The sequence below is a fragment of the Martes martes genome (assembly GCF_963455335.1).
Source record: "Martes martes genome assembly, chromosome: 3".
NCBI lineage: Eukaryota > Metazoa > Chordata > Mammalia > Carnivora > Mustelidae > Martes > Martes martes.
Genome location: NC_137890.1, coordinates 158,166,292 through 158,192,943, shown reverse-complemented (window position 1 = coordinate 158,192,943; position 26,652 = coordinate 158,166,292). Strand labels below are relative to the sequence as shown.

Sequence of the window (26,652 nt, the reverse complement as noted above, 5' to 3'; positions counted from 1 at the left end):
ATGTTCAAATTTTGCAATGAAGAGATATTGTTCAAATAGTAAAATGTACAGAGACAAAAGCCTAGGGGAATATTTTTGAACAAGTTAATTATGGCTCTCTCTAGAATAGTGATATCTTATGTAATTTTTATGTTCTACATTTCCAGTAATATATTATGTATTACTTCTAGTTGGATCTCTGAATTTTTTTTTATTTCAGTCATGCTTTACTTCTTCTTCTTCTTCTTTTTTTTTTTTTTTTAAGTAGGCTCCAGGCCCATCAAGGAGCCCAATGTGGGGCTTAAACTCATGACCCTGAGATTAAGACTTGAGCTGAGATCAAGAGTGGGACGCTTAATGAACTGAGCCACCCAGGTGTCCCTCAGCAGTGGTCTAAAGCACTCCTTACTTCTAGAAAATGAGACCTAGACCTCATTTTCTATGTGATCATCAATTTTAGAACAGAGCCATATAATAAGACTTTGAAGTCCAATTAAAATTATTAATTTTCACCAATCTATATATCACCAATCTATATCTTATGTTCTTGTCAACTTACATGGCTGCCCTGTTGGTGAATGTGTACAGTTTTGTTTGGGCAAAAAAAATGTGGTAGCATCTATTTAAGAATACTTATTTTCAAAATACCAAATATTTGGATTTAATTATTATATCATTCTCATTTAAGTGTACATAGATAAACACATAGATAAATTCTAAACCACTTTGTACTTTCCAAAGTACAATAAAATCTTTTTTTTTAAGATTATTTATTTATTTATTTGACAGAGAGAGAGAGGTCACAAGTAGGCAGAGAGGCAGGCAGAGAGAGAGGGGGAAGGAGGCTCTCCACTGAGCAGAGAGCCCGATGTGGGGCTCGATCCTAGGACCCTGAGATCATGACCCGAGCTGAAGGCAGAGGCTTAACCCGCTGAGCCACCCAGGTGCCCCAGTACAATAAAATCTTGTACATAATTAAAACTCTTCCCTCCTAAAAGTAGAGTATGCTCTAGACACCTGTTTGAGATCCCTTACCATAAACAGGCTTTCTTGGCTGAGTGAATAGGAAAAGGGGCTTCAGAATTGAATCCGGTGTTTACTCACTTGCTTTTGGTCTCTCATGTCAACTGCTGTTTTATCCAACTCTGTATCTTCCCCTGCTTATCCCCAGAAAGAAGCGACACTGCCGGCCAGTTGGTCTCCAGTGAGAGAAAAGTGAAAATGCGTCTGCAAGGACGTTCCAAGATCAGGGGTAAGATAAAGTTTGTGCCACTTCCACTTGGCCCCATGAGTCAATACAAATTTAGCAAACTTAAACTGACAGCTTAAGTTATCAGTCAGTTTGAGAGCAGCAAAATCTAGAAAGCAAACCCATTTGGAGCCAGGCTTATAAATTGTTTGCATTTATATAATAGTTTTTATCTGCCCAGGACCTAAAATCTTTTCCCTGAGTTTTATCTGCTTTTTGTGGAAATTTCTTTACCTTGCATCATTGGTTTATTAACATGGCCAAACTTGGTAAATTACAGGTAGAAAATATATTCTTTTTTTCACTGCCCTTTCAAATCTACCTTCTGGATGCGTTTTTCCTGACTTGGGCATGCCTGATAGTTTTCCTGTTCTCTTGTCACAAGAGTTAAGTCCCTCTTCAGTAGTTGAGAGTCCTTTTGGGACTAGTATTAAAATTTCAATATTTTCTCCATTTCAAAGCACCTCCTCTCCTTCAGCCTGAGCAAACCTCTGTCTGGGCCACCTGCAGTGGGGATGCAGCATGGTCACATTCTTCTCATATTCTCTCTTGGCTCCATCCACACTCAACAGCTACTGGTTTGGGCCACCCCAGGATTGGAGGGGGGATGGATGAGAGAGGAGAGATAAGAACATGGAAGTGTGTCACTGGAGAGATAACACTGGGAATGCAAGGTACATAATTGCTAGCTCTTTCCTCTCTGAAATTCTTTCATCAACTCCACAGTGTGGTCTGTCACCACAGCTTGACTTTTTTGCAGAGAAATGTAGCCATTCTTCTACTGCGTGGATATGAGTAAAGAACTAGAGCTGGCATAACCTGTTCCACCAACACTTTGTATGGTGACATAGGTGACTTGGTCCCGTTGCCTTATGATGCGGATTGCTTGAAACTAGGGTGAACAGCACACCCTGGTTTGCCCAAGACATTACCAGTTTTGCCACTGAAAACCCTGCATCTGGGATACCCCTTAGTCCTGGGTGGACTGGGACAGTTGGTTACCCTCCTTGGCACTTAGTGAATTGTTCCCATCTATTGAGACTTTTACTAAAATTTTGGGAAAACAGGAAATAATTTAAAATTCTGTCACAGTTACTATTAGAGATTAATTAATATCAAGCCCAACAATTTTAAAAAATAACCTTAAATTATATATTGAATGCCATGATAGAATTCATGGTGGGGGATTCCATATTATTAAATGGGTATTACAACCTGGGGAAACAAAAATTAGTTTAGATCCTGTCTTGCTTTGTCACTCTATTTTCAAAGGAAAACACAATGGTGCTGTATTATAAATTAGCTGATTTTAAGCTCTAGGTTTCCTTCTATCAAAAGCTCCACAGGCTAGAATGGATTTCAGTGTGTTTCCTTTTTCTCCCTAAAAATATTAGGCCTAACAGGTTTGATGAAAGATAAGTTTAATATAGCTACCAGTCCCAGGAAAGATGTAACCAGGGAGAGGGACAGATGGAGACCATTATTTATTGGGTTGTTCAAGGCTGTGATTAGAGCTTTAGTGCCAAGCCTGACTGGGATATAGGAGGGTAAGAGTAAGATATCTGGATCTTTTCTCTTGGTACTGTGAGCATAGACCTTTAGGAGAGTAATGAGAGAGCACCAGAGAGTCCATTACCACTTTACCATCTTGGGTGAAGAAGAGATGAGGAGAGTCCCTTGGAGAGCTAACTGAGTGGATGACCTTCTATTGGCTGGTGATCCCACTTTCTGGAGGGAGAAACCAAGAGGGGGCAAAAAGATTAATCTTTTTGAGAACCACAGTTTCACCCTTTTAGTTATTCTCCTTAGCCCATGGCTGGTAATACCCAAGTCTTTTACTTTCTTATAGAAATTTACCAATCTTTTGTTTCCGGTGATTTTATCTTGGTTAAATAATGTTAGACAGGTTATAACTAATTTTTGTGTCCCCAGGTTGTAATGGTTAAATAACAATGAGTGGTGACTTGCAAGTCTATAACTTGTCTGATGTTGTGATAAAGTCTAATTATCAATATTTGTCCATGGGGCCATTTTGGTCTTGAAGAGATGAAAAATCTCTCAGTAATTGTGTAAGATAAAGTCCAGAAAGTCGGGCTATTTACCAAGCAATCAGTCCATTTTGGGTTTAATTGAAAGAAAGATTTTTTTTTTTTTTTGCTTTGCTGGTCTAATATGCTCATAATCTGCTTATAGTTTATAACACTTAGGACTGGGTAGTCTGGAAAATATTTCCTTATGGGATTTACATAATCCCACTTAGTACCACCAGATAGTGGGGCATTGAACACAGAAAGAAGAAAATGAATTTGTCTTCCTGCCTTAGAAACTAAATCACATTTGAATGACAGCAAACAGACATGCATATCTATAGCCAAAACTTGCAAAAAGTAAGAACATTCCCTGATGCAACACCTCCCAAGTCAATTCTTTTTTTAAAATTATTTTTATTAACATATAATGTATTATTTGCTCCAGGGGTACAGATCTGTGAACCACCAGGTTTATACATTTCACAGCACTCACCATAGCACATACCTTTCCCAAAGTCCATAACCCAACCACCCTCTCCCTCCCTCCCCACTCCCCAGAAACCTACCAAGTCAATTCTTAATAACTATTTGAAATTAAGATTTTGGAAGACTCAATTCTACCCATTCTTCTTGGTTAGTTTTCTTCTGGTAGTTTCTTAGATTCTAATATCTTTGTCCAAACCCAGGTAAACAAAGCCCTTGGTCACATTTATTATCACTTTCAGCACAAACGTATAAATGACTTCATTCAAGGTGTGTGGAATGCATCTCACGTGTAAAACCTGTCGTAGGGTTTCCCCTCACAGAACATCTGTTTATTTCCATTTCTCCACAAGAAGAAACCTGGAATGCCTTCACTTAACTTTACAGTTTTTGTCTCAATTTTCTCTGAATATTTTAGTTTCTGTAATAGCAGTAATCATCATCTTGATCTCATATGTTTGTTGGAAAGACTAAGTAATTTAGTAGATGTACACTTGACATCCCTTAAGCCCTTAACACATGACTGCTTGAGGTATCAGTGGAATGCTGATTTCACTTGTTTTTTGTTTTACTAATGTAGGACTATGAAAAATAAAATATAAGGTAAACCTAAGATTAGCTATCTAATTCTTGGTATCTTAACACTAGGGATTATATATTTTTCTTTATCCATTAGACAGGCTTTGGGGAAGTTATACTTAAATGGAAATTTTGGAAAGTACTAATATATGCAATGCAACTGCATGTCTGTGATTGTTATTATATTTTTCTATTTTATCAGGGAAAAGGAGAGGCAGAACTCATAGTGAAAGGGCCCCACAGAAAAGATTCCGGTCAAGAGGTAAAGAAGAAAGGGGGAATAACTTTCAATAACTAAACAGCTAATTTCCTGTGCTTTCCTGTTTTCTGTGATTTTGGTAATAAACCCATTTCCCTAATTGCTTTATAGCTTTACTAACTGTTGAAAGATGTATATAATTTGGGTCATTTTCAAAATACATCAGGGAGAGAAACAAGATAATCCCACAAACAAGTAACTTGGTGACCAGACCTTGTGGGTCCAGGGGCCAGTGTAATGACACTGTCTTCACTGAACTGATAAATTTTGAGCTGGAAATCATCTGTTGCCATATAACCCACATTACTTAGTTGATCCTTCTTTTGCTACATAGAGAGTCACAGGTTGCACACTACAGGTAGCCTGGAGTCATGGTCAGTAGTCTTTGCCTTTCTCTACTTTTGATTGTGTGTACTTGGACCTGTCACTTGAGCACAAAGCAAGAAAGAAAATTAAGCCAATAATTCTCAGTCCATTGCAGTTCTGATAGTCTACCCAGCTCAACACTGGACCATGGACATTCCCTCCTCCCATCATGGTTCTAAACATCAGCTGGAAGGGCAGCATCAGCTACACATCCTCCTTGAGTTAGTTCCTTTGAAGACCTTTCAACCCTACTTCTGCAGAGTCAGGTCGCCAGCCACCTCCCCTTCTGCAGGTTGCCAGCCACCTCCCCTTCTAGAATTCCTGAGCTCCTCTTTTAACTGTGGAAAAAGCTAATGTGAGGGAGAAATGAAGCAAAGCAGAGACAAGAATAGGAACAAAAGAGACAGAGACAAAAACAAAAGAAGGCAGACATCATCTCCATTGGGTTACCCTGTCATTCATTCCCCTCTCTCTGCTCAGTGAGTCAGATCTCAACTAGGGAGACATAAGTACAGTCTCTCACTTTGTTTCCAGCTACCTAACTGCGGTGAAATAATGTGGCTGGAGACCTCCCTTCAGAACAAGGCAGCTGTTGTGTGTTTCATATAAGAATCATATAAGAATTTATTTGAATTCTTATATTGAAATTGAAATTGAATTGAAATTCAAGAATTTCATATAAGAATTCATTGTCATGTAAGAATCAGCAAGGCTAACTAGATTGGGAATAAGGCAGTTTTACTGAAGACTTATTTCTCTGTAAAAGCATTCTGGTTTGTGTGGGATTTGAAGGGTAAGATGGAGGTAGACATTCTATGGTTATGTATCAAAAATATCACATGGAAGAAAGCCTTTGATGCTAGAGATTTGTAGAATGGACTTCCCTAAGCACCTCTGTATTTTACAAGAACAAAATCCACAAGGTTGGAGAGGTGCATGTGCAGTTGCAAATTGAGGTGAAATGAGGAAATCTTCTCTTTCAGAGTCAAGAAGGCGCAGAGATGATAGTGTGAATTTTCACTCTCAAATACTTCCTGTGACCTGTGGTAATGTGAAGGGGATGTTATATAAGAAGAGACTGAAACGAGGTAGGTTCCCTGGTCTACTTGATTTACAGTATGGAATTACCCATGTGAATTAAACAACATTCAAGGAATTGAGGAAAGGAGGAAGGGATCCCTAAGATGACATTTTTATACTTTCAGAAATTATACATATTAAGCGATCACTCCCACAATGCCCAAAGAACCAAAGAGAAGTGAACCAGAGATAAAAGGGAAGAGGCCCTCAGCCTCCATCTTCATATCTTTTCTCCCTTATGGATGATTACCACCAGGACAGGGTGCTGGATGCGGTGAGACCACAGAATTTAGAATTGGAGAGCCTCACAGTATAGCTGTGAGGAATTAATTTACATAATCAATGTAAAATGCTTCAACAGCTTAACTGAGATATAATCACATATCATGAAGTTCAACCCTCAGAGTGTACAATTCAATGTTGAATTTTGCTTGCATTTCCCCAGGATTATTCAGCCATCACTACAATCTAATCTTAGAACATATGTGTCTATCCCCCATTAAAGCAAATGCCATGTCTATTTGTAGTCGGTACGCATTCCCAGTTCATCCCGGCGCCCAGTCCTAAGTAGCCACTAATCTATTTTCTGCTTCATAAATTGGCCTATTCTAGGTATTTCCTATAAATGAAATTATATAATACGTGCCATCTCATGACTGTGCTATTCACTTATCATGATATTTTCCAGGTTCATCCATGTGTTAGCATGTATTGGAGCTCCATTTTTTTTCCAAATAATATATTTCATACGGTGTGAATACACCATATACATCATTCATTCATCAGTTTGGGTTGTTTCTACTCTTTGGCTATTATGAATAACGCTGCTTTGAATATTCATGTGTGAGTTTTTGTGGAAACAAATGTTTTCCATTCTTTTGGTTATATACCCAGGAGTGGAACTGGTGGATCATATGGTAAATCTACATTTAACTTACTGAGAAAGCACCAAAATGTTTTCCACAGTGGCTGCACTATTTCACATTCCCACCAGCAATGTCTGAGAGCCCCAATTTTTCTATATCCTTGTCAATACTTGTTATTGTCTGATTTCTTTTTTATATTGTCTGATTTTTAGATTATGACCATCCTAGTGGGTATGAAGTGGCATCTCATGATATTTTTGATTTGCATTTCCCCAATGATTGAGAAATGCTGTTTAGCATATGATTATCTTTTATGCATAGCTTAATTTTCCACTGGGTAATATTTCACAATTATTTTTAATATCAGCTATCCATGATTTCAGGGAGGGGGAAAGCTCTGCTTAATAATGCCATTACACGGGACGCCTGGGTGGCTCAGTTGGTTAAGCAGCTGCCTTCGACTCAGGTCATGATCCCAGCGTCCTGAGATCGAGTCCCACATTGGGCTCCTTGCTTGGCGGGGAGCCTGCTTCTCCCTCTGCCTCTGCCTGTGCTCGCGCTCTCTCTCTCTCCCTCTCTCTCTCTCTGACAAATAAATAAATAAAATCTTAAAATAATGCCATTACACTGGATTTAAAAAAATGTAATAAAGGCTTCAGATGTCAGGTGATACCATTCTAAGCTCAGTCTCAACCTGAGGTTCTTCCTTCACATTGTCCCAAGAGCTACTGGAGACTGGTCTGTTCTCTGTCCCCAGCAAATTGAGATCCTCTCACTCTTCAGGTTCATGTACTTTTCCTTTGTAGATGATTTTGAAATACTTTTAAAAGGTTGATTTTGATGGTAATTATCACCTCTTATTGTACAAAGTTTTAAAGAAATGTTGCCCCAAGGCAGGAAATCTCCTTTAAGGGGTCTTACAGGCTATATTTGGGGATTCCAAAGGCTGAAAATGGAAGCTAGACTCTCCTGCTATAAATCTTGAGCCCAGATTGGGTGGTTCCAGATGCATTGTGGTGGCAGCTCATCATCTGAGTTCTGAAGACAAAGAGGACTGAGGCTCAACTTACCCTGGTCTTACAGGAGCCTTGGTGAGGTGTATACAGAGTGAGGATGGAAGGTGGCTCACCCCCAAGGAATTTGAAGCCAAAGGAGGCCACAAAAGATCAAAGAACTGGAAGCTGAGTGTGCGCTGTGGCGGCAGGCCCCTACGATGGCTAATGGAGGTATTCCAAGGACTGGAGTAGATGTGACTTTCTTTGCTGTACAGTCATTATTTGCTCACCAAATTTTTGTTGAGTTATAGCTAAAAATCTGATGCCCCTGAGTTTATCTGCTGACCCAGGGAGAGATGCCCCACATTTTTAACCTCCCTATAATGTTGCACATTAATGTTGTAAAGGGGCTCTGTCTGGATAGAGGCCAGAGCTTGGAGGAGGGAGAGGTCATTGTGACCCAGGTGTGTGCAGAAAACTTCATGCACCGAAACAAGACTGTCTACAGCCAAACAAATGGAAAGAGGAGGCTCTAGAAAAAGAATGGCATAAAAACCAGAACCACAACAAAAGTAGCTCTGTGGGTTGGGGCAGACTGGCTGTGTATGATAAGGGGTGATCCATCGATGGGGGTTGTTTATGAGGGATTTAATGTCAGCCTAAGGAGTTTAAACTCATAATATAGACAATGAAAAATCAGTGAGGTCTTTTGAGGCATGCAATGACATATTTAAAACAATATTTCAGACAACCTTGGGGATTTGAAATGATTTCAGTGTCTTTCAGCCCCAAGATACCTATATGCAACTTGCAATGCTCACGTCAAATGTCTCCCTTCTCTGAATAGTCCCTGAATGACCTGGCCTGGTCCTCCCTTCCCTGGACTCCATGAGCCCACTACTAAGACCCTTCTTATACTGTTTTATACTTATCCTTTCATGCATTCTCTTTTTCTTTCTAGATACCACTAGGGTTTGTCCATCTTTGTGTGTCCAAGATTGTCCAGAATGTCTGATACCCAGTACGCATGGGATAACTGTGTGTTGATTGAATAGTCCTGGTGTATGGATTCAGCATGTGTGGCATTGGTGAGAATGGAAAGGAAGTGAGAGTTGTCAAAGAGATTAAGGAAAACCTCTTAAAACTTAGGAAAAAAGACAAGAGAAAGGGAGAATGTTCTAAAGATAATTTTCCAATGCTTGAAATTCTAACCACTGATTGAATTCTAGAAGTACAGCTGAGAAGAGAGAGATATTTTTTCACTTAGCCACCCTGGCTTTGATCTGGCAGTGGGACATCCAGGTAGAAATATATGGGAGGAGGCTGGAAGTGCCAGACTTACAAAATAGAAACATAGGCTAGCCATAAACTTGGATCTTTTTATCTTTCAGAAAGGACTTCTACACAATCCTCCAAGAAAATATTTCAGGAGAAGAAAGGTGATTATTAGTCACTTTTTATAAGTTTTCATCACATAACTGATGTTATATGCACAATTATTTATAGTTGGATAATTATAATTCGGCTTCCTCCAACCCCCGTTCCCTTTTTTGGGGGGCATGTGACTTCAGAGTTGCTACTTTGAACATTATGCTGTATAAAAGGAAAGCTCTTCTTTGAATGATAAATCATTTGAGGTAGAGATGATGAAGAGTCATCAAAACAGACCTCATATATATGCTTTAACTGTAGATGCAGATGTTGTAAGTGTGTCATAGTTGTAAAAGCAAACATGATTATGCAATACAAAAAAAATTTCATAATAAGATAGGGTTGGGGCCCCTGGATGTCTCAATCAGTTGAGCATCTGAGTCTTTATTTCAGTTCAGGTCACGATCTCAGGGTCCTGGGATTGAGCCCCATGTTAGGCTCCCCACTCAGCAGGTGGTCTGTTTGTCTTTCTCTCCCTCTGCCTCTCCCCCTGCTCATGCACTCTATCTCTGTCTCTTAAATGAATAAATCAATCTTAAGGGGGAAAGGGTGATATAGGGTCATCTTCAACTCAAATACAGATTTTTTAAATCATCGTTACTATTGTCCAACTTTAATGAAATCTAATGATGATTTCATTAAATGATTCAGACAACCCCTTTCTAGCAGATAGTCCATTCTGGGACATAGACAAAACCAAATCATTTCATGAGATAGGAAACAAAGGCATATTTTCTTTTCTGATTCATTTCATCCCCTTTCACCTTTCATTAAAAAGTACACACAGACCTTTTTTTCTCAGAGGAAATTATTTGCCTTTCTTGAGGATGCTGCTGTTGGGAAGGAACTTCTTGGGAGATTGATGTATCATATGAGAGGGGCAGATCTGGAAAATTGTTTACTTTGATGCTACCCTTTTGGCTACATTGGGGGGGGGTGTAGAGACCTCTTTTCTATCTGAGAAAATGGTTTCTTCCTCTATAGAAGAAGTCTATGTAGACAACAAATAAACAGGTTAAGTGTAGCGTAGATTCAAGACAAGGTGATGGATTTTCCAAGATCGAGTATGAACAAGAACTTGAGAAAGAGGGGGAGAAGAGAAGTGTCATTCTTACATACTTCAAGTAAGAGTGGCCATCCAAGACATTCATAGACTTCTAAGATAGGCCATGCCTAGCTGGCCAATGAAACTTCATCTTCCACTGGGAATGTGATTATCTGATGTTCTGGGTCATTTGAACTTTCAGTCCTTGGGACATTGCATCCACTGGATTTCCTAAAGGGAAACTATTATTTGATCAGTTTAGTATATTAAAGACCAGCATCTGTATCATTTCCCAGATGTCAAGAGTTACTCAGTTTGGGGCACCTGGCTGGCTCATTCAGTAGAGCATGTGAGTCTTGATCTCAGGATCATGAGTTCAAGCCCCATGTTGGTCATACGGCTTACTTAAAAAATAAAATTAAAGTAAACTTTAAAAAATAAGATAAAATAGTCAGATTACCCTTGTCAACTGGCAACTTCTTATCAACAGGATCTACCCTTATCCATGGGTGCAATACTTTCCTACAACAAGCTTCAGCTGCCTCTATATTTTGTGTCTCTCCACAAACTCCCCAGAATGGAAGATCTTACAATCCATTATTATCCCTATGGGTCCTCTGTGCCTCTCAGAATCTCTTTTGCTGTTGGAGCCCCTTGGCTTTCAGAAACTTCAGTATCACTCTTGATATTTCATGATAGCTTATTGGCTCCTGACAAGGGCCACTAATATCTTTTGGTGACAGTTGCAGTGTTGCAAAATAATATATTCCTCCAGTATATTGTATGGTAATATTTCTTAAGAGATAGCAAGTAATCTCTTTTCCTAAGCTAAGTAATAGTCAGTTATTTACTCATTCAACATATAATTGTCAAGCCCATACTAAATGTCTAATTGGCCATTAAAGTTGATTGAAACAATATTCCTGACCTCAAGGATTATTTCAACCTCAAATTCTAACCTGGGGAGGGGTGGGAGATTTTAGGTCACCCAGAGAGATAGGCAATGACTGGACACTTCTCAGGTCATTGTCCCATGGATCACGCTTGTCTATGACTACTATGCTCTGGGCTGGAGATAAAAACTGCATTACAGAGGGAGGGATGCCTGGTCATTCTATTGAATATGTAAAAGCACTGTACGTTTAGTGAGTGATAATCAGTTACCTCTGAAAAGTCTCCCAGCTGACATCTTTTTGGGAGGAGAGAGAAGGATGACCTTCTGGAAGAAAAGCTGCCACAATGGGGACCTTGGGCACATTTTATCTTTGAGGCTGTGCCCTAAGAGGACTGCGAAAGTCAGTGCAATTCTCTGGTATGTTTCCATGGATTCCAGGACTCTGGGTTCTGTGGTCACTGAGGGCTGTTGATGATGAGTTCTCAACCTGATTCTCTCATTGCACCTCTTCCTGGTGGGATGATACTTTCTAAGGTAGAGAAAAATGCCTGAGGGTCCTTCAAAGTAGGAGAACCAGTGGAGTTTCTCCAACTCCATCTGTGGAAACCAGGGCCGGACTCCCTGCCTGGTTTCATAAAGGTCTACCTTGGGTCAGAAATCCAGGAAATTGAATTTGCATTGGGCCAAACAGTGGTATTTTGGTACTTTTTATTCTCCAAGTAGATATATAGGTCCATACAAAAAGTATGAAATAATGGGTAGACTGTGGCTTGAATTCCTCCACAGATAGCTGTTAAATAAGGGATGGATGCAATCCTTGTATTCAATATTGTCATTCAGTCTTTCTCTCTTTTCAACAGACAATACCAAAGCCTCATGACAACATCTTGGTTGACCCTAATGTAAGTACTACACCTCCAACCCCAGGATAATTGAGGCCTCGTTCCTCTATGCACTGTCATTGCTGTGTTTCCCTGAAGCATGCTCATATTCAGTTGGAATGTGTCGCTGTGTGTGACGAGTGGAGAAGAGCAGATGCAGCACCCATACCAGGGAGGTGGTTCTGGAGTTGGTGTCTCTGTGTGAAAATATTTTTTCCTATTTGTTCAGGGAAACCTTCCTGTTTCCTCATTTCCCCTTGAAAGTGAGTATAGGAGGCAGAGCTTTAGACCATTGGGGTCTCTAGAACCAGGGCCTAAAGTGGTAATAGTTAGAGCTGGCCAGCAGATTAGGGTTAAAGAGCAAATTTGGGAGAATAGCATTTTAAAAAAGGCAATAAGGGAGGAAAGGAAAATCACAAACATCCACTCCAAGGTACAGGCAGAGCTAAGATCCACCAGAGGGAACAGGCTCAGCCAAGCTGGTGATGAATCCAGGGGGTAGACCCTATTGTGAGTCCTGCAGAGAAGTGCATGCAGGGCAAGTGGCCTTTTTTGGAGGCCATGTCTCCAGTCTTGAGGGAGCCATCAAGGTGCTAAGCTGGTGAGGGCTGAAACCATCACCATGTAGCCAATCACAGGGTGGTCCCATATGGCTACCTTCTATAACTTCTGTCAAAATTATGGGTGACTGCTCTCTCTATGCTAAATCATACTTTGATTCCTTTCATTGCATCAAAATAGACTTTTGAAGCCGAGTCATCTTTGTACAACAACAGGGGGCAGAGCTCACAGAGGATATCAGGCAGTAAGAGTGACACAGGACATCCAACAGAGGAGGGGTATTCGGATGGGTTTGTGTACACTATACCTTCAAAACAATCCCCCAACAAGATTTAGATCTTATCCACACTGATTTTGACACTTGGCCAACTGAGGGAGTCTTCAATCATCTAAACAGCCGTCAATTCCAGTGTTGTGTGGCTTGTTTGGGATAGACATAGACCCTCACCCCTGTTCATAATCTTTCCAGGGGTAGATACTATGGGTCAATTCAACATTGACTTATAATATCCCCATGCCTAATAACCAGGCTAAATCTCAACTTGGGTTAACTCAACACTGAATCACTTGAGGACCTTTGAAAAATAACATTGCCTAGATTCCACTCTGTGAAATTCTGATTTATTCAATCTAGGCTATGTTTTGGACATTAGGATTGTTTAAAAGTCCCAAATGATTCTGATGCACAAATTACCCATTTTATGAATTTAAAAAGAACACCAATGGCTGTGCCCACCCAGACCAATTGATTCAGTATCTCTGGTATTGGGACCAGGATATTAGAATTTTACATAATCTTCCTGGATGAGTTTAGTGTGCAGCTGGACTAAGAAACAAACAGATGTATCTGTTAAGAAGTATACAAATGGCAGATTCTAAGGGAAATTTTTTTTTAAAGATTTTATATGTTTATTTGACAGACAGAGAGATCACAAGTAGGCAGAGAGGCAGGCAGAGAGAGAGGAGGAAGCAGGCTCCCCGCTGAGCAGAGAGCCCGATGCGGGGCTTGATCCCAGGACCCTGAGACCATGACCTGAGCCAAAGGCAGATGCTTAACCCACTGAGCCACCCAGGCGCCCCCAAATGGCAGATTCTAAAACATTGGCTGAATTTATTATTTCATTGTCCTTCTGGGGAGAGTGGTCATCACTTCCTAGAGACTGATGATATAATCTATGAGTGCCTGCACTGATGAGAAGAAAAATGGCCCCACAGCTCCATGCCAAAGCAGTCTCAGCCCCAGTGGAGGTATCCTTGAGGATCCCCTGGAACATTGAATGGGGAGAATTTGGCTAGATGGTCATTGGGGTTAGCACCTCCTCATACATGGCCATTCTTAAAAACAAGAGAAATAACCAGAACCCAATTCATCCAACATAAGTATTTTCACCCCAAATCCCAAAACAAGACTCAAAATATTGTTAATGAGTGTCTTTTCATCTTTTATCACTTTCCACATTAAGGGGCTTATGCTATCTTATTAAATTCTCAAAATTTCATCTTTTCCATAAGTCTGTCTTCCTTGTGGTATAGGCAAATACATTTAGCACTTTCTTTCGGGAACTTGTTTTATCTGCAAAGTAATAATAGTATTCAGATTCCTATAAAACCATCTTCTTGTTTTGCTGCTAGTCTTTCTGTGTTAGATACTCTGGTTTTATAGGGAGGACTTTCTCGCATGACACACAGGCTCCTCCTCCCAAGCGTCACTGAAGATGGTAACTTTTTCTGAAGCCTCCACCCCATGGTGCTCCTTCATACCTCAGGGAGAAGCTAGATGTGTCCAGGCAGGTTCGCACAAAAGTCTCAAATTCTAGATTCCCCTAGCGGTGGTCTGCCGGGGTCTCACCAGGGACATGGACATTTTTTTCACCTTCTAGCTGGGAAACTCCGACGTGTGTGAGACGTGCCGGAACAGAGGAGAGCTGTTCTGCTGTGATACTTGTTCGAGATCTTTTCATGAGTACTGTCACATCCCACCTGTGGAAACTAAGAGGTTTGTGAGATAAAGTCCCCTGGCCCCGATTAGGAAGCCTTCCCCCCGCAATAGGAGGAACCTACATGTCGAAGCAGAGAAAGAGCAGGGTTGGACGTTGGGGTCCAGTAGTATGGTCCAGAGAGATGTTTAAAGACACTGGCAGGGAATAATACTGTTCTTTGCTGAGGCTGGGATGCTGAGGCTGGTGGCTGCGTCCCTTGCCTTCATACTGCTACTGTCCCTTCAAGGAGTTTTCCAGCCTAGGCCCCTGTTCACAAAGATGGGAACATCAACTGTTTGCATTTTGTGCTTTTTCAGAAAAGGCAGAAAACATGGTCTGGTTCCTGCATTTTACCACGGGTTCAGTGGGCTGATAACCCTTAACCAGGGGTTAAGGCCCAGTTTTGACACTTGGGTGTGACAGGCAGGGCGTCTTGTGCTCCCAGCAGCTCAGCCGGGGGAAAGAGAGCACACCACTCACCCTGACACCACCCTCCATGCACTGAGTCCTCTGGTGCCACTGTAGATGGGAGGAGGGGCGTGGGCTTAAGTTCTGGTTGGGGGTCTTGGAGACTCTGGGACACCCCTTAATCTCCCAGCTGTGTCCATCAGCCATGCCTGAAAGGAGGATAGTGGTAGCCATTGGAACAGGGTCTGTTTTCAGGACCCAGGCCCTTGTCCACTCATGCCCAACCTCTTAGGAACCCATGGAGTTGCACCATCTGCAGGATGGAATCTTTGGGAAGGCAATCATGTCACGGGGAATCTGAGGCCCTGGAGAGACAGATGCAGCCTGAAGAGCAGTTGGTGAGTTGGGTGCAAACCCCAAGCCTTCTCTTTACCCTGTACATGTGAGAAGTCCAACAGGTAGAGGGGGAGGGGAAGGGTGCCCCAAAGGAGTCTGTTCATCCAAGCCATGTCTCAACCATGCTGAAATCATACCAGAACTTGATTGTGGAAGAAATAACTCAGTTATTACATGTCTGTTTCCAAGAGCCAAACATGTTTGGGGAAACTTCCAGAACACTGGTGTGAGTCATGTCTCTGCCTGGGCATGTGTATGGGTTTAATGTCTCCAAACAGCTTCCCCCCACACCCCCCGCCCAAACGACTTTTTATTCACAGCCTTCCTCTTTTGCAGAAATGTGAGTTCCTCCTCTTGAAGGTTTATTGCCATTCAGAGAGCTCATTTTTTTCGAAGATCCCATATTATTACTATGTAAGTAACAAAAACCAACCACACTTCCAGGCCACTGTGACGTTCCGGGCCCTTCACACAGGGGCCGGAGGGATTTGTGATCTGAATCCCATGAGACAGAGAGCATGAGCCACCATTATCTGTACCTTGTGTCTCTGCTGGATTTGGGGACATTGAACTATGCCAGTAACTCTTCCATTGATATTTTTTTTCTTACCAGATTAGAGAGGTTTCTCAAAACCTGAAGGAACCCATGTGGTTGGACAAAATCAAGAAGAAGTTGAATAAACAGGGTTATCGCCAAGTAGGGGAGTTCGTGCAGGACATGCGTCTCATCTTTCAGAACCACAGGGTGTCTTACAAGGTACAGGCTCTCCCTGCCTTCATTTCATTTTTTTTTCCTTTGAGTCACTCTGCCCTCATAGTCTGGTGCCTGGAAAATTTTACATTTCCCTCACCCTACGACAAGCCCGCACAAGGAAGGGTTCTGGAAGGGAGTGACTTTTCTAATTCAGGACGTAAGCTCACCATAGCAGGGTAAGAGTGAGTCAGAGGCTGTTTCTGCAACCGGAACCCCAGGCCCCTGAGAGCTCATTCCCTTGTTCCAAGGTGACAGGTGTTCCCAAAGAACAGTGGAGTCCTGCCTGCTTCAAACCCAAGGAGAGAATTGCATCTTAAAGTTATGTCGCCCTTCTTATCTCTCCCCAGATAAACTCACTGGAAACTCTTAGAAGTCCCAATTTCAGACTCCTTTGCATGTGAGTGTAGTGTGTGGTCTTACAGGGTCACCAGAGAGGACTAGAAGTCCTCTAGGCCTAGAAGGAGATGGCTGATTGTAGTTAGACTACTAGCTCTTTGATGGTTGCAAAGAATGTAGATGATTTTTCTAAGTCTCACTAAAGTAAACAACCCAAACCAAATAAGTCAAAGTCTCAGGTAAGCAATGATTTCCCATCCCTGTCTGCTTAATGAGAAGTAATTGTGCATTTAGGAAACAACAGTTACTCTTAGCTGCATGAATTTTTAAGTGTCACCTGGTTAATGTAACTTAGGTGTTTAAGCAAGGTCTTCAAACTTCTTGATTGCAAGGTGTCTGATAACACTGACAATGAGGATCGTTATTTTTGTCCTTATAATTTTTTCTTTTCAGTACAATGACTTTGGCCTAATGGGACTTAGACTGGAAGAAAAATTCGAGAGGAAATTCAAGGAAGTGTTTGCTATTGAAGAAACAAATGAGAGCAGTTCACAGGCATAGTGGAGGGTGTTGGTATCCTGGAAAATTCCCTTTTGGGGCAGAAATTTCATCTCCCATCTGCTGTGAGGATTGGCTGCAGATGCCACCCCTCCCCCAAATATCACGATCTGCCAATGCCAGCTTCATCTGGAGTTAACACCTCTTGGACCTGGGAGCTGGCCCCCAGCCCCAGGATGGGACCAATGTGTGGTGTGATTCATGCTCATGCACTCCCCGGAAGATCAAGCTAGAGCTGGTCTCCAACTGGGACCACATCCATGCTTGCTTTTTCCCACCATGCCATCCTTCTTCCCTCTCCCTTCTTCTCCTGAAAAACTTCTCATAATAAATCACTTACTTAAGAGACTTTATCTCAGCCTCTGCTTCCAAGGAACCCAATTTCAGGTAACTGTCCTAGCAAATGGGCCTTAAGGATGGAGTTCTGTTGTTGGATCACTGCCTAGCCAGATGGTGACAAGCGGAATGTTGATAGTCCCTGGGATGTTATAACAGTGCCATTGCCCAAACTTTCACCTGTAGGAAACTGGATGAGCTACAGGGAAAGAGGCACACCAGCTGATATGATGGCCTGACATTTACGAAAAGAGAAATAGTAATACTAAGAACCGTGGGTTTTGATGGTTATTGCTAAGTGCCTCTAATACATTGAAAAGAATAAATGACAGGCTTAAATCTGTTAATCTCCACCTAAACAAAGAGATCCTCATACATGCAGCTGGAAAGCAGACAGTACGGAAGGCCTGGCCCGAATTTTCAGAACAGTAGAACTTTAGAGAAGACTGAATTCTAAGCTCAGGACGGTCTCTTATGCCAGAGGGAGGGCACTAATGAAGAAGGAGTGAAGCCCTGGAACTCAGAAAGGGGCTCTCTAGGAAGATGTATATGAGACTCTGAACTCCAGATCCCCCTGAACCCACTGGGCCTGCAGAAGAGAACTCCTGCCCCTACTTTGGAGACAGACCTTATCACCCCACTTCTTCCCTGAATGAGGACCCTGCAGAGTAGCCTCCACATGCCCTGACTGGGAATGTCCTGAGTACAGCTGCTAGGTGAAGAGAGGGTTTCTAGTCCAATGGTGCTGTGGGACTGGCCAGTGTGTACCAGCAGGTGCCAGGGGATTGTGTCTGGGAGTGGATCCTAAATGAAGAAAAGGGGGGTGCAAAACTGGAAAGAGGAGAATTGTTGATATGGGTGCACTCTGCTGTGCCACAGAACTTCATTAGCCTGGCAAGAGCCAAAGGTGATGGTTCTACTGTGCTCCTGGGTCGCTCTTATAGGCTTGCTGTAAGCCAGGGTACACACTAGACAAAGCAGAAGTAGAGATACTGGACCTGCCGGGACAGATTATGGAAAGGAGGAGTCTAAAAGCAAAGTGAAATTGGCATGGCTCTGCTCTCTGCAGTTGGAAATCCCATCCTTCAGGTGACTGTTCCTCAGGAAGCCTCAGAGACGTTGACTTAACCAGGTGACAGTGCACTGCTGAGGGGGCACCAGCATTCTTGGGATGCTCAGCAGGGGCCACTCTCTGTTGGTTGGAAAAATGTAGGCATGTTTTACAGAACTGGATTCCCTAGTAGCAATGGAAATGAGTGGATAACAAAAGCAAGGGGCAGCATTTAACTGTCAGAGCAAGATGATGTAACTTCTGGAATGGACAGCAAGGTTGGAATGATAGCCAGGGGGCCTGGTCCATGGATGTCTCTGGAGATAGCTAATAGGACATGGTGTTCTTGTAGGCAAGACAGATGGGCAGCCAACAAGGAGATTGCTTCATATATACCATCAAAAGTGATTAAAAATTGATGATCAGATAACTGAGTTCAGCTGCCCCAATGAAAAGTCAAGATCCCTTGCCCAGTTTCCAGGCCTGAGTCGATTCTTGGACCCAAAACCTGCTGATGGAAATGAGAACTGCAAATATACATGTAGTGATTTCTTCAGATCTTCACCAAAAGGACCGATGTTCTTTTATTCTAGAACTATGTGTCAGAGAATGGAAAGTACATAGATCTTTCAAAGACTGTTGAATACAACATCTGATTTGATGCTACTCTAGGGAGGCAAAGCCCCAACACGATCCTTATTAGAGTGGAGTATATGGAAGTCAGGTAATATCCATGTCACAAGGGGTCCACTCAATCCTTGGAGCCACCCCAGATCCTGAGCATATAATCAGGACACACATGAGAGTTGGGTGAACTGGTCCTTTAACCTATAAAATGCCTTGTGAGATAATAATGACTGCCTTAAGAAAATCCCAGTGGAAGGCTGTGGAACTGAAATTTCCCATGGTGAAATAGTCAAAAGCAATATTATATTCCTGGGCTGGGGAATGACCGAGATTAGTGCCACCTGCAAAGACTTCAAGGCTATAGTGGTTGTATCCTCATTACCCTTCCATTTGGTCTGACCTCTGTAGAAGCCACTTGGTTCGTGGCTACTAGACTTGTAATCAAGAGGCACCTGGGTGGCTCACTCAGTTAAGCGTCCAACTCTTGATTTCAGCTCAGGTCATGATCTCAGGGTCATGGAATCAAGCCCCATGCTCAGCGTGGAGTCTGCTTAAGATTTTCTCTGTCTCTCCCTCTGCCCCTCCCAGCCTGCTTGCATGCGCTCTCTCTCTCCAAAAAAAAAAGATAACTGTAATTAAGTTGTAGGACCGAGCCAGCTGTTGTTCTGGATGTGGTATCCTCATTAGAGCTGAGTAGCATGGCTTATGGTGTACACACTATGCAACTTTTACATGTGCTTTTAACATATCTGGTAGGAAATAGGGTAAGAAGAAGTTCAGAAGTTCATGTTCACATAGACTGGACAGCAGTCCATATTTACAGTCTTGCCCTGGGACCATCTGAATTTTCCTGTTCTCTGTTACAACATAGCTGGAAGGAACCTAGTCTGCCTGGTCACTAAAATATAGTACATCAGTCTGCTATAGCAATGACTGTATTAATCAGGGCTCTTCAGGGGAACAGAACCAAGACTCTCCACAGCATGCCACCTGCAAGCCAGAGGTCCAGTAAAGAAGAGGTATAATTCTAGCCCAAGTCTGAAGGCCCAAGAACCAGAGGAAGAGATAATGTAAATCCCTGTCTAAGAGAGTAGAAAATCCAAGAGAGTAAGTAAAGTGAATCCAAGCTCAACTAAGCTAGCAGGCAGAGAATGAATTTCCCTTTCTCCCCTCTTTGTTCTATCCAAGCCCTTAATGATGTGGCTGGTGCCCACCCACACTGGGGAGGGCAGTTGATTTTACTGAGTGTACTGATTAAAATGCTGATCTCATCCAGAAACATCCTCAATGACATATTCAGGAATAATGTTTAAACAGGGCATCCTCTGGTCCATCAAGCTGACACATAAAATTAACCATCACTATGACAGTATGTAAATTAGATCTGAGAAGCAGGAAGTGTTGTGTTCTGAAAGCCTTGTTGAATCACACATACTTCAGATGGTGAGAGATAAGCCCTACTAAGAATTCAGGTACATGCCATATAGGTAAGTATTTAGGGGTTCAATTGTGAGGGGCATATCAGGACATCCCCTCTAAAGTTCCAAGCTATAATACCTTGCATCTTCTACCACGAAGAAGTGCAATGCCTGATAGTCCTCTCTGGGTAAGGAGAATAACCATGCTTGCCAATTTGATGAAAATTATTCCAGGCTTTGTAATGGGATGAGGGTGGGGGGAGTACCAGCTAGGAGGGGGCAATGGTTATACTGTCTTAATAATAAAATGTGTTCAAATCAATATTTTCACTTACTTGCGTATAATGAGCACTGTTACATGTCAGTAAATATGATTCTATATCGTCCTTATCACAGCTTCTATTTTTCATTAAGCCTCAATTGCAGTTGGCTCTTATTGACTGTTCTTGGTTTTGTGAACGGTTCTAATTTGTAATGAGGGACTGCCTCGTGTTTGAGAACACAGACTATGTTCTCAAGGCCAGCACAGGAGGTGGAATCCCAGCTCCTCATTCGTGGCCATCCAGTGTCATTCCTGGCTGTGCATCCCTGGGCACGTGACTTGCTCCCCCCACCCCATGCACTAATTCCATCCGTAAAATAAAGAAAGTGGTACGTAGCTCATGGGATCATGAGTATTAATGAGTTAATATTTGCTGTGCTCCTCAGAAGTTCCTGGTCTTGAAAGTAGTAAGTAAATAACTCACAAACATCCTTGTATCAGTTAGGGCTCTTTGCCAGCCAGACTAGCTCTACGGAGGTTGAACAAAAAGGCCCTCTTTGAACAGACACCCAGTGGCTCATGAAAGGGCAGGAAGGCTGGGCCCAGAGCCTGCAAACAGCCCCAGAGCCAGGTCGGGGAGCAAAGCAGCTCCAGGAACTGAGTTCCAGGAACAACTCTGCCATCCTGTCAAGGAGCCACCACAGAAGGAATGTTTTCTGTCCTTTTTTTTTTTTTTTTAAACTCCATAGCAAACTTCTCTCAAGAGTCCAACTCCCCAAAGCAGCTGACAGGTATGGCTCACTCAGGGGTCTGATACTGATCAGCAGTTGCTCTGCTCCTGCACGTAAAGGGGAGATGTTCTCTACCCAGAGGAAACTGGGAGCTGTTAGGAAAGTGGGAGAAGAGGCTGGATGGCCAAGATGATGAAGCCTGACCCACCAACTCTCCACGGCAGGCCTTGTGTCTCACGGAGGGTGGGGCAGTGCCTGGCTGCTCAGAGGGGCCGAGGTCCCCCAACCAAATGGAGCAGGTTGATTGAGGTCCCACTGCCCTGTGCTGTGGAGATGAAGGTTGAGATGGTCTTCATGCTTGAAAGGTGGGTGTCTACTCCCCTCCCCTCCAGGACAGCAAAGGGCAATAAAGGACACTAAGCCTCTCACCCCATCAGTCCAGTTTACCTGGACTCAGTTGCAGGCTGTTTGCTGAGATGTTGGGAAGCTTGGCCGTGACCTTACAGGGGGCGGTGTGCCATGGCCCTGGGAGCTGTAGGAGGACCTGGTGTTCCTGAGGTCCTGAGGCTCTTGGTAAGGACCCCTCAGCCTGAGCCTCCCAAGGCAGTTCTACTAGGCTTGCCCCCTGCTCTGCTGGGCTGAGAGGAGAGAGGGGGTTCTCTAGCTCTCTCTATGCAAACCAGGTGGTGAGGCTTCAAAAGGCCCGAAATCAGGGCCCAGGAACTGAACTGAATGGCTGGGTTTCCTATCAAGCCAAATACTCACTTACACACATCCAGTCGGGGGCTCTTTCTTTCCTAGTTTATGGATGGGGAGTTAGTGCAGGAGGCAAGCAGAGGGAGGGCTGTGGCCCCAATTCCTTGGAAAGACAAGGTTGCTTAAGTAAGCCCTTTGAAACAAAAACCAGATTCCTCCTTGAACAAAGAAAAAAAGTAGTCTTAGACTTCTCAGCAACAATTTATATGTCTTATCTGTATAGATCTATAAGTATTAACTCCGACTGAAATTCTAGAATAATCCAGTTTCCCCCCCAGGCATTTCATTTGCTCTGTCATTTTGTTTACTGAACAAGCCCCCCACCCTCCTTAAGTAGGTGAGATTTGTGTTCCCATGGGCACAGAAGAACACAATGGGCATAGTTCTGGCTGCGTCTCAGCTGACCAAGGGGTGCTTTCTGTTTGATGCATGCGCTGCACACTCATGTCTCTCTCCCTTGGCTGGACAGAGGGCTAGGCAGCATTGCAACCACTGGCGTCTCCAGAAACATGGCTGGGTCTGGAAGGGGGCAGGACGGGTCTGCGGCTTCGGACTGAGGATGAGGAGGTCTGCTTTAGACCTGCATGCCTGGGTTCCTCACCAACCAGCCTCTTATGGAAAACAGCTAGAAGCTCTGGACCAAGAACCATCCCCAGAGGCCTCTGAAAAGTGAACCAAAGCAGGCCAACTTTGGAGGGAAGTCAGAACTCAAGAGGAAACAGCCAATGTAAGACGTTTACAGTTTACTATCACCTGGCCCTCAGAGTCACCGGGCCAGTCTTGCATGGGGTGACAAAAACTTTGGTAGAAAGCCCACATTTACTCTGGTCAGCAAAGCCAGGGGAGAAGGCCAGAGTCCCTAAGCTTTCTGGGTAGCGAGGGGGAAATGCTAGAAAAGAGAAAGTCACAGAGAGGAACACCCAGCTCTGTGTTTAAGCCCTCCCCACATTGCTGGCTGATGGCCCGGGACCAAGTGAAAGCAGGCTGAACTAGTCTGAGCTGAAGAGGAGGCGGCAGCGGGGGCTGGGGGTGTGGGGGTGGGGGTGGGGGTGGTATCTGAGCCGGGCCTTGTGAGTGATCATTCCAAGTCCAGCAAGAGGTGCTGAATAGCTGCCGGTTTAGTAAATCTAGACCCAGCCTGGACACAGGAGTTGTGCCAAACAGTAATCAGATTCTTATCATAACTTCAGCGGGCCCTGCTGCTCAGACCCAAGGGTCTATTTTTCATCTGACCTGAACTACTGATTCCTACTTTCCATCCAATCTAGGACTTTTCTCTCCCCGGTCATCCTCCAAAGTTTCCCCTGAGTCCCATGTGTGGGACAGAAAGAGTCTACACTAGTTCATACCAAACAGAGTGGTATTCACACCTGTATCTTCACTGGAAACAAGAGTGGGGAGTGTTCAGGGGAGGGGTGGCCCTGAGCTCTGCCAGAGCTGCTGGGGAGGCAGGCAGGACCACACTCCATCCCACCATCTCCGAGGGCCCATCTACGCTTGCCTGTGTTTGGATGGGGAGGAAGACGCAGGACCCCAGCCTTGAGGTCTAAGGAGCATGAGCCTTAGCTACAAAACGATGTGGCCCCAGCTTGTCTGGCTTGTCTGGTGTCTGTGACCACTTCCCAGGGTCTCTGAGAACAGTGACAGACCCCGTGGCAGATGCTCTCGGCATGCCCTTGGACATGTCCACTCTTTGAAGTTTTTGCAAAATCTCCTGTCCCTGCATGTGGCCGGAAATGCCCTGTAGGAGCTGGCTGATGCCTTTACTGCGTGTGTATTCAGGAAATACAAGACACTCCCTGGGTTCCTACATGATACCTTCGTCTAACGGCAAGTGGTAAATCCAGGCCCAGCCTGCTGAAGTTCCCTAGGGGGTTCTTGCAGGCACAGCTCAAGGAAGCCATTATTGTCCTCACATCTTGGCCTGGGATCCAGGCTCTTGGACACATGAGAGCCCCTCACCCTGGCTTCACCTTCAGGAGGCTGAAGTTTCCCCTCCACCCTTGAATTATTCATGGGAGGGGGTGCCATAGACTATAGATGGAATGCCCAGAAGAGGCAGAGGAGTCTCCCTTCTCTATGGAGGGGAGGGTTTCACCTACACGACAGAGCCCACTGGCCATTCTCAAATGGTGGGAGAAGTTGCAGAAATGGCATCTGACCTCCAGGGAACTTTCCCTGTATTCCCTTAATGCCCCAGGATAATTTATGAGCCAGAGTCAAATGAGAGCGGTGAGGTTTTAACTTCAGTGTCATTGTCTTGAGAAATCCTTACAACTATGCTGGTTTTGGTCTTGACCATGAACCGTTGGACCAGGAGACCCGGGAGGATACCTGCTGCTGACAAACTTCACTCTGAGGTGAGACATGAGATGGCCCACAGAGCCTGGTGGAGAGCTTCAGGGGCATATCTCTGTGTTCCCTGGGGCCACTAGATGACCTGGCCGGACGCACATGTTCCTTGTGTACCAGTGTGCTGGATCCTCCAGGATGCCAGCCCATTTCACCAGCACAGTACTTGTACATGTGAGAAACACAGGCCCCAAGCCGGGAAAAAGCACAGGACTTGGCCCTAGAGGGTTGGGGGGAGCTCATTAGACTCTAGTTGGGATTCCCCTGGCCCAGGACTGTTAAGCTGCTGGTTTGTGAAGGCCAACCTCATCCTCTGCGTGGGACTTTCCCAGCCCCAGGCACAGGTACCCTGGGAGTGCCCAAGGTCTCCCCAACCACACCCATCTCTAGTCAGAGCTCCTGCTGGCAAAGCAGTCTCCCTCCCCTTCACCTCCAGCCGATGGTCAGCAGGTGTGGACGACTCTGTCCAGGCCAGAAGCTTGTCCGTGTGTGCATCTCAAAATCATCTCAGGACCCAATCCTTAAATTGGTTAACCTTCATGTAGAAGGAAATAATGGCGCTCCTGCTACTAATTTCGAGGGGTTAAGTAGTTTACAAGAACAATTTCCGGTTTCGGTTTCTCGGAACAGGCGGAGCAGGCGACGGACGCCAGGTCTAAGGAGACTGCAATGCCTAGTGTGATCACTAGAGGGGAGTGCAGGCTTTCGGAAAGTGGCCCAGACGTATTTCTCAAGGGGCCCAGGAGTTCTCTGCCACTCCCCACATCCCACGCCTCTTAACCACTTCCTCTTCTCCCCACATGCCTCTTCCCAGCCCCCTTTCCAAGGAGTCACTCTCTTCCCTATAGAAACCCTCACACTTCACCCCCAGCAATCCCTCTGGCTTTGTACAAACTTGGCAGCAACAGGAATCTGTGCCTCCGCCACCAACTGCAGGGTCCCTGAGATTCTGGTTTAGTAGGAAAAGGGCCCCGCCCCCACCTCAGGCCCTCAACACAGAAGTATTACCGCCAAATGCCCACAGAATCCGTTCGGGATGACTGGATTATGACCATGCAGTTGCAAGAGGGTGGGACTCCGAGCCTCTTTACCTATCTGGGGCACGGATAGATGAGAACGCGTGGAAAGAGATGTGTACCCATATGCTGCCCCCCACCCCCCAAAGTGCTTCCCTTTCCCTCACCTGAGTTCCACACCGGCAGGCAGATCGGTATAAAACTGAACAGGTGGGGTTCAAAATACCAGCTTTCTTCCTAATAAAAGCTACATTGGGACTCATGGCTTAGTATATAGCAAAAAGGGATCCTTCTAACTGAACCCCCAAACTGAGCTTATCCACACAGCCTCAGGCTGCTCTAATCAATCAGACACACCTCCAGCCTCCCACAACCCCCCCCCCCCCAACGTCATGTCACTGTGCACTTGACCTTGGAAAAAGCCAACAGAGACCTGGCCTTTCCAGACGCCATGAGCTCTGGGAGACCCAGCAAGGAGCGGGCTCACCCCCTCCACCAGAGAGTCTCTACAGAAAGGAGGGAAGGTTAGGGAGTCCAGATGAGTCCCACTGATGGATGTCCCTTTCAGGGACATTGGAGCAGGGGCTGTGTTCCCACTCACATCAGGTGCTGGGTTTCCCTCTGATTCCATATCCACAGAGGTGCCAAGGCTGTTATGTCCTTTCCCTAGCGGCCATTGTGGCTGCTGCCACCAAGCCTTCCCACCCTTGAGTTCCCAGGGACAAACCTCTGGTCCCCACAGGGGTCTCCTGAATTGGAGACTTAGCCCTGCTATGAAAGTCTGAACAGAAGCTGCTCCTGGGGACATTCACGGAGCCTGTCCCCTATGGGTCCTTTGCCCCATAGTCCCTCCTCAGCATGCCTCTCCCACCTTCCAGGCCTCCAGATCCAGCATTGGGCTAATTTGAGGACAGCGCTCTGGTGTCAGTGTTCCTTGAAGCAGCAGCCACCCATGGATGTCCCCACCCCTGCC

The 26,652-nt window shown here is 44.4% G+C and overlaps 1 protein-coding gene across 4 annotated transcripts in view; it reads left to right on the top strand.

The window, feature by feature from the left end:
* The window catches only part of SP140 (SP140 nuclear body protein), a 73,092-nt gene extending 55,315 nt beyond the window's left edge, over positions 1 to 17,777 (top strand). For all 4 annotated transcript variants that reach the window (XM_080798039.1, XM_080798040.1, XM_080798037.1 and 1 more), the window contains 11 exons: positions 1,151 to 1,231; positions 4,523 to 4,582; positions 5,929 to 6,033; positions 7,975 to 8,117; positions 9,278 to 9,325; positions 12,118 to 12,159; positions 14,580 to 14,695; positions 15,379 to 15,484; positions 15,819 to 15,896; positions 16,096 to 16,239; positions 17,026 to 17,777. In XM_080798039.1, coding sequence (XP_080654165.1) covers positions 1,151 to 1,231; positions 4,523 to 4,582; positions 5,929 to 6,033; positions 7,975 to 8,117; positions 9,278 to 9,325; positions 12,118 to 12,159; positions 14,580 to 14,695; positions 15,379 to 15,484; positions 15,819 to 15,896; positions 16,096 to 16,239; positions 17,026 to 17,133 — 1,031 coding nt within the window. In that variant the 3' untranslated portion in view covers positions 17,134 to 17,777. The remainder of the gene's footprint in view (positions 1 to 1,150; positions 1,232 to 4,522; positions 4,583 to 5,928; positions 6,034 to 7,974; positions 8,118 to 9,277; positions 9,326 to 12,117; positions 12,160 to 14,579; positions 14,696 to 15,378; positions 15,485 to 15,818; positions 15,897 to 16,095; positions 16,240 to 17,025) is intronic.
* The last annotated feature ends 8,875 nt before the right edge of the window (positions 17,778 to 26,652 follow it).